The sequence below is a fragment of the Octopus bimaculoides genome, chromosome 6 (genome assembly GCF_001194135.2).
Source record: "Octopus bimaculoides isolate UCB-OBI-ISO-001 chromosome 6, ASM119413v2, whole genome shotgun sequence".
Lineage (NCBI taxonomy): Eukaryota > Metazoa > Mollusca > Cephalopoda > Octopoda > Octopodidae > Octopus > Octopus bimaculoides.
This window is the reverse complement of record NC_068986.1, coordinates 10693860-10701445: the sequence shown is the minus strand read 5'-3', so window position 1 is coordinate 10701445 and position 7586 is coordinate 10693860. Positions and strand designations below refer to the sequence as shown.

At 36.9% G+C, this 7586-nt stretch overlaps 1 protein-coding gene across 11 annotated transcripts in view; it reads left to right on the top strand.

Moving 5' to 3' along the window:
• LOC106870442 (dedicator of cytokinesis protein 3) overlaps positions 1-7586 on the top strand; it is a 274705-nt gene that overhangs the window by 217066 nt on the left and 50053 nt on the right. For all 11 annotated transcript variants that reach the window (XM_014916529.1, XM_014916531.1, XM_014916528.1 and 8 more), the window contains 4 exons: positions 2078-2167; positions 3516-3626; positions 5794-5935; positions 6569-6735. In XM_014916529.1, the coding sequence (XP_014772015.1) occupies positions 2078-2167; positions 3516-3626; positions 5794-5935; positions 6569-6735 (510 nt within the window). The remainder of the gene's footprint in view (positions 1-2077; positions 2168-3515; positions 3627-5793; positions 5936-6568; positions 6736-7586) is intronic.

Genomic DNA, 7586 nt, shown 5'->3' with positions numbered 1-7586 from the left:
ACATTCCCTCCTCCATTTGTCTCCCACTATTCTGTCTGATATTGATTCTGTGGCTGTTACATGGTTTCATCTTCCAGGGACAGCTGTTGAATAAAGCTGGTGGTGTTGGTGATGGCAGCAGCAGCAGCGTTTAGTCATCATCATAATCATCATTGTCATGTTGCTCTTTAGCCCCAGGCTATCCCTGATCAAGTAAACCTATGATCAAAAGCATTCCAAATATGACCATCTCTTCTTGAGATGGTTTATATATGATCACATTATTGAATGTGTCTTGACTGTTTTACGACAGTTGAGTGAGATTTGGCTGCTATTTCTAACAAGCCAGGTGATGCCTCCTGCATAACCTCAGGAGAAGTGGTATTAGGTATAGGAAATAAAAAGGTAGCAGCAGCTAATAGTTGTTGTTGTTGTTGTTCAGCCCTAGGTCAGTCCTGAGGAAGCAGACTTTTGATAGAAGGGAGTCCAACAATGACCATCCTATCTTTAATTAAGAAACTCACTTTGCAACCTCATGGTTCTGGGTTCAGTTCCTCTGCATGGCACCCTATACACTTGTATAAGGGATGACCACTAGGTGGACATCCAATATGCTAGAAAGAGGTCATCAACAACCCAACCACAAAGAAAAATAATGTTCTCCAGAAAAATTTCGCAAAACACCAGAACAGGACAAAATGACAATATACAGAATATGTATATTTCTCATTGAACATATATTGTATGTGTATATGTATGTATGTATATATATGTGTGTATATATATATATATATATACACACACACATGCATACACATATGTCTGTGTGTGTGCATCTGTATGTTATATATATATATATATATATATATATATATATATATATATATGTTTGTGTATGTTTTGTGTTGTTTATGCCCCACCCCCATTTGATAAACAATATTGGTTGGTTTACATCCCTGTAACTTAGCAGTTTAGTAAAAAAAAAGACAAAATATGTCTTGGAAATGGTTTGTTTAACTAAAACACTTCAAGGCAGTGCACCTCCCCTCTCCCCAGCACTCCTTATCTCTGATTCTCTGTCCTTGTCTGTATTACCTCCCTTTGTGTGAGTGTCACTCAGCAGGCAGGAGTGGTCTACGTTAGTGGATCTGTGCCCATTGTTCTATGTGTATATCCGTGTGTGTATGTAAGCAGTGCTAATGCTTTTGTGTATATGCATATTGCTATGAATGTTTATTTGTTGCATAGTTGTGTGTGTGTGTGTGTGGCGGGGAGGGCAGGGACAAGTGTCGCATGTACCTTGTATCATATTTCCCACCCTCACCACAACCACTACCAGCGCCAGACTGTTTTTTCTCTTCTCTTTTGTGACCCATTTCCCACTTCAAGTACCTCTCCGCTGCCCCCACATCCTTGACCAGGTGTACACTGACCACCTGGTGGGAATTTGGAAGCTTGTTTATACTTAGCATAGTGTGTGTGTGTGTGTGTGTGTGTATATATATATATATATATATATAGATATATATATATGAGTAAAAATAAATACAAAATAAGGGTTTTGTATGATCGTGTATAGAGGAATATATTATTTTATTTAAAAGAGTTCCGACTCTGTCTGTTTTTTATGTTTTATTTATATTCTTGTAAAATTAATGTGGGATATAGAATATATAATATATAATATAAAAATAGATAGTAAAATGAAGTGAAGTATTGAATGTCTTATTGAATATATGAAATATGTCTTATTGAATATATGAAATATGTCTTATTGAATATATGAAATATTGAGTATTCAATATAGAGAATTATATATATATATATATATATATATATATATTTCAAATTCCACTGTGGTCAGCATTGCCTTTCATCCTTTCAGGGTCGATAAAGTAAGTACCAGTGGCATACTGGGGATAGTGTAATTGATTAGTGCCCTCCCCTAAAATTCCATACTTTATGTCTATAGCAAGAAGAATTGTTACAAATCAAGAAATATTGTACATGTCCTGTTTGTTCATTTGTCCAACTTCAGTAACAAACAAATAAAATACCATGATGTAACTTTTTTACCATTTTTTTTTTGTTCTTTTAGGCCTGGGAATATGGAATTCCACTCTGTAAAGAACTGGCATGTCACTATGAAACTAAACTCTATGATTATAGAAAACTCAGTGAGATTTTGGTGAGTAGCTGTTGTATATACCATTTTGTTGTCATCTGAATTTGGCAACAGATTAATGGTATTGTTCTCATTTTTATATAGAAATATCAAGAAAGTGGATGTGTTTGGCAAAAATTGTAGAGTGTCTGACCAAATTCCTTAGAATGTTTAATTGTTTATCTGTTTATTTGAATTTTGAACCTACCTGTGTGCTATCTGAATGTCATGATCTGTGAGCAGTGCTCTTGTTGTCACTTCCTCTGTCAACAAATTGTCCACTCATTCTGCACCGTCAAAGACAAGGAAATAAGAGATCCTATAATCAAAACACAAGTAAAGGTTAATCACAGGAAGGGCATTAAACTGTAAAACAGTGCCTCAGTATATTCATCTAACTCATGCTCATATTGAAAAATCGATGTAAAACCAATTAACAATGTGTATGTGTGTGTGTAAGAGAGAGAGAGAGAGAGAGATAGAGAGAAAAGATGCATTGGTATGGTCGTGTGATGCGTATAGATGAGGACAGCTGTGTAAAGAAGTGCTGATATCTAACTGGAGAAAACCTGTGGAAGAGGTCGACCCAGGAAGAAATGGGATTAAGTGGTGAAGCATGATCTACGGATGTTGATGACAAGTGATCAAGACTTTTGGTGATTTGCTGTACTTGAGAAGACATGTCAATCCATGTGTAATCGTAGTCATGGCCAGTGCTGGTGTCACATAAAAGCACCCACTACACTCTTGGAGTGGTTGGCATTAGGAAGGGCATCCAGCTGTAGAAACCAAGCCAAATCAGGCTGGAGCCTGGTACAACTCTCTGGCTTAGCAGTCCCAGTCAAACTATGGGAAATGGACACTAAAAGATGATGATGATGATAAATGATGATTGTGATGATGAAGAAGAAGAAGAAGAAGAAAGCTGGCTGTAGCTATTTCTCTTTATTATGTCATTAATTCTGAGAAGAAATTTCTGATTGCATAAGAAATTAAGCTGTCACCTCACAGATTGTGAGTTCAATCTGTTTGAACTCTGTTTGAACATTGCAGTTGTTTGTGCATGTCTCTTAATAACACCTTTATTCTTCATAAACCAGTTCACTTGCTCATCAAAGCTACACACCTGAACTTTTTGGAAACAAGCCTCTTTTAACTTAGAATTCTTTGAAGGAGTTCTTGTCTTGTTTGTTCTCTGCAATTAAAACTATAATTAAGTAGCTTTATTGCTTAATGAGGTTTATTTAACTCTTCAGCATTCAGACTACTGTTAAATGTAATATTCGTTTAGTCACATTGTTTTAAATTAATCATGCATTATCTATGTTAACCAGATTCATGTCACTTTAAACTGTCTGCATTTTGTCCACAGCAAAAAGAAGCCAAGTTCTTTGAGAATATCTTGGATGGTCAATTTTTAAGGCAGGACCCTTCATATTACCGTGTTGCCTACTTCGGACAAACATTCCCAAAATTCCTGAGGGTAAGTACCACCATAAAATTTCTGTTTACCTGTTATGTATGTCTTAAAACACACACGCACACACACACACATATATATAGAATAGTGGTATAACAATGCACCAATATTTACTGGAAATAGCAATCAATAATATATGACGCTATAGTAAAGCTTCACTGTATATATATATATATATCATCATCATCGTTTAACGTCCGCTTTCCATGCTAGCATGGGTTGGACGACTTGACTGAGGACTGGTGAAACCGGATGGCAACACCAGGCTCCAATCTAAATTTGGCAGAGTTTCTACAGCTGGATGCCCTTCCTAACTGGTATATATATGAAGACTCATGACCTTGTGGTTAGTGTGTTGCATTCATGATTGATAGATCGTAGGTTCGATTCCTGGACCAGGTGGCTTGTGTTCTTGAGCAAAAAACTTCATTTCATGTTGCTCCAGTCCATTCAGCTGTAAACAGATAACCCTGAGGCAGAATAGCCTTCCGATCAAGGGGAATGGGGACTTGCTCATCAAGGCAGCAGGGTGGCACTATTTGAAAGCTAAAAAGACTATGTAAAGTGCATTGTGACCAGTGATGTATAGCCACATCTGATAGTCTGGTCATTAACATGATATATATGTGTGCTTGTGTGTATACATATATATATATACATGCACACACATATTGTGAAGGCACATGGCTCACTGGTTAGGGTGTGGCACACAGTGCACCTGTACAGATAATGTTGATTTGATGGAGGGAGTGAGCATATGTGTACAGAAACATTTGATCACTATGAACAAATCATCTGTGTGGTTGTTTGGAGAGTCCATCATATATCCACACATATATAGTGTAAGAAATTTGCTTCTCAACTATGTGGCTCTGGGTCCAATCCTACTGCGCGATGCCTTGGACAAGTGTCTTCTAGAGCTCTGAACTGTCCAATGCTTTGTGAGTGAACCTGGAAACTAAAAGAAGCCCCTCACATATGGATCTGGGTGTGTGTTCTTGTTTTGACTTTGTATTATTATTGTAAGTGAGCCTCACCACCTTACATGCAGTGTCATTCACTTTTCAATCTTCTGTGTAAAATATGTCTTGGAGACAATTCTATGAGGAAAGTAAATTATATTTTTAAATCATGTTTTTCAATGATTTTAATTCATTTTTTCTTCACAACTGAACTCTCCTGAATTTCTGTTATTTATAATCATATTTCAAATGGTTCTAATGTAAAACAAGACTTGAAGTTCTGTAGTCATGGCTGATGCCACTGGCACATAAAAAGCACCATTCGAGTGTTGGACCTCATGGAGGCAATGATAGGTGACCAAGACCCTTCGCAATATATCATGCTTGTGTTGACCTGTCCAGCCAAGTGAGACCATAGTCATGGCCAATGCCAGTGTCAGGTCAGTATCAGGTAAAAAGCACCTGCTACACTCTTGGAGTGGTTGGTCTCAGGAAGGGCATCCAGCTTACCAAATCAGTGGATGTTTAACAAAGATGATAATTCATTTTCAATGATTGCAGCCCCTGTTTGATATCCTAAATTGTACAGTTCTATATTTAAGAGATGAGGAATTATGTACACTATTTACATTATTTACATTTGACCGATATTTGTCCTCATCTTGTTTGTTGTTAACACAACATTTCGGCTGATATACTCTTCAGCTTTCATCAGGTGTCATGGGGAAATTTCGAACCTGGATTCTTATTCCTAAGGTATTTTTCGATGTTGTTGTTGTTGTTGTTGTTATTATTATTATTATTATTATTATTACTATTATTATTATTAAGGTCACTGCCTGGAATCGAACTTGGAATCTTGGGGTTAGTAGTCCGTACTCTTAACCACTCCACCACTTGCATATGGCATAGTGGTTAAGAGTGTGGGCTACTAACCCCAAGATTCCGAGTTAGATTCCAGGCAGTGACCTGAATAATAATAATAGTAATACCATCGAAAAATATGTTAGGAATGCGAATCCAGGTTCGAAATTTCCCCTAGACACCTGATGAAGCCGAAACGTTAACAACAAACAAGATGAGGACAGATATCTGTCAAATGTAAATAATGTATCCTAAATTATGTTTCGTGTAATGGAACTTGAAATATAAGTCATTTTTTGTTGCTGTTATTTTTATTGTTTTTCTTTCTTCTTTTTTTTTACCAGAACAAAGTATTTATTTATCGTGGTGATGAATACCTCAAGTTACAGATGATTATGAGTCACTTAACAACTGAATTCCCAAATGCAACCATACTCATCCACAACAATCCTCCTGACGACACTATGAAACAAGGGGATCAGCAATGTATCCTTTTTATTTGAAAGTGTTTGAGTATTGTTCTTCTCTCTATAAATCTTGATTCTTTGTTACATTGCTTTCTTAACCTTTTTCATTCCAACCCAACGGATTATTGTCCCAGCTTCTGTTGATACAGATTCATTTCAAAATGAATTAAATTAAAGTCTTCCATCAAAAGTTCATATGTGTGGCACAGGTCATCATCATCATCATCATCATCATTTAATGTTCATGTTCCGTGCTAGCATGGGTGGGATAGTTTCACAAGAGCCAGTCAGGCCAAAGCCTGCACCAGACTTCTGTGACTGTTTTGGTAGGATTTTTACAGCTGGATGCCCTTCCTAACCCCAACTGCTCAGCAGAGTGGACTCAGTGCTTTTTACGTGGCACAAGCACAGGCAAGGTCAGTTTTGGCGAGGTTTTTACAGCTGGATGTCCTTCCTAACAGCAACCACTCAGCAGAGTGGACTCAGTGCTTTTTATGTGGCACAAGCACAGGTGAGGTCAGTTTTGGCAAGGTTTCATTTACCTTGTGTGCTGGCAAAATGGCACCAACTGATTGTGTTTTGTTGTGTGAGTCTTTGTATTCATAAAAGAATCTGATTATCTTTGCATGAATTTTCTTAACTCCCCGAAAAGACATCCAAATCAGTTGTGTGAAACCCTTCAAGGTAGATCAAGGAGAGCTGAGTAATCCTTCTATCCCTCGGGAAGTGAAGTCTTTCTACCAAGTCAACGAAGTGGACACATTTCTCTATGATCGACCATACCACAGAGGAGAAAAAGATAAAAATAATGAGTTTAAAGTAAGGAAACTTCTTTTCTTCTTTTTCATTTCTTTGCTTCACTTTTCCCAATCCACTTCTCACTCCCTCTCGTTTTCTCTGGGTATTTGTTTGTATGCACACTCTATTCTTTCTATTTATCACCCTCTCTTGTTCTTCCTTTCTGTTTTTCTCTCCCACCTTTTCCATATTCTTCTCTCCCCTACACTGTTTCCTCTCTCTCTCTCACTCTTCCTCCTTGACTCTCTCATTGCTCACATGTGACCAACGGTCGTCCATCTTTCTTTCCTCCACTTTCTTCCTAAAGACAAGACGTGCTTTTACTTGTCTCTTCTCAAAGCTCGTTTTTCCAGCGTTCACCACTTCACATCATTTTGGCTTAACAGCCCTCACCGTTTGTTTTTACTGTCTTGTTCTCACTGTCCTGTTTTTGTTATCACTTTCACCCTCTGCAAAAAATCCCAAATTATATTTAATTTGCTTTGCGGGAAGGACTGTTTTAATGAAGTCATGTCTTATCCTTACCTTCGAAAAGCGGAGTAGATAAAGCAGGGCACAACTGATGAAGGGTATGTTCTTTATACTGCATGTCTCGTTTCTCTGTTTTTTTTCGTTGTTCTAGAAAACGTTTGTTTTCTATGTTCTTGTTTCTCATTTTGTCTATGTTTTTTTTGATGCCCTGTACCCATATATTGCATGTATATATATACACATATATATGTAGGTATGTACATATATGTATGTATATATGCATATATAATCGACTTAATCCCTCCCCTGAAATTATTGGCCTCCTGCCAAAATTTGAAATCAATATATATATATATATATATATATATATATATATATATATATATATATATATATATATA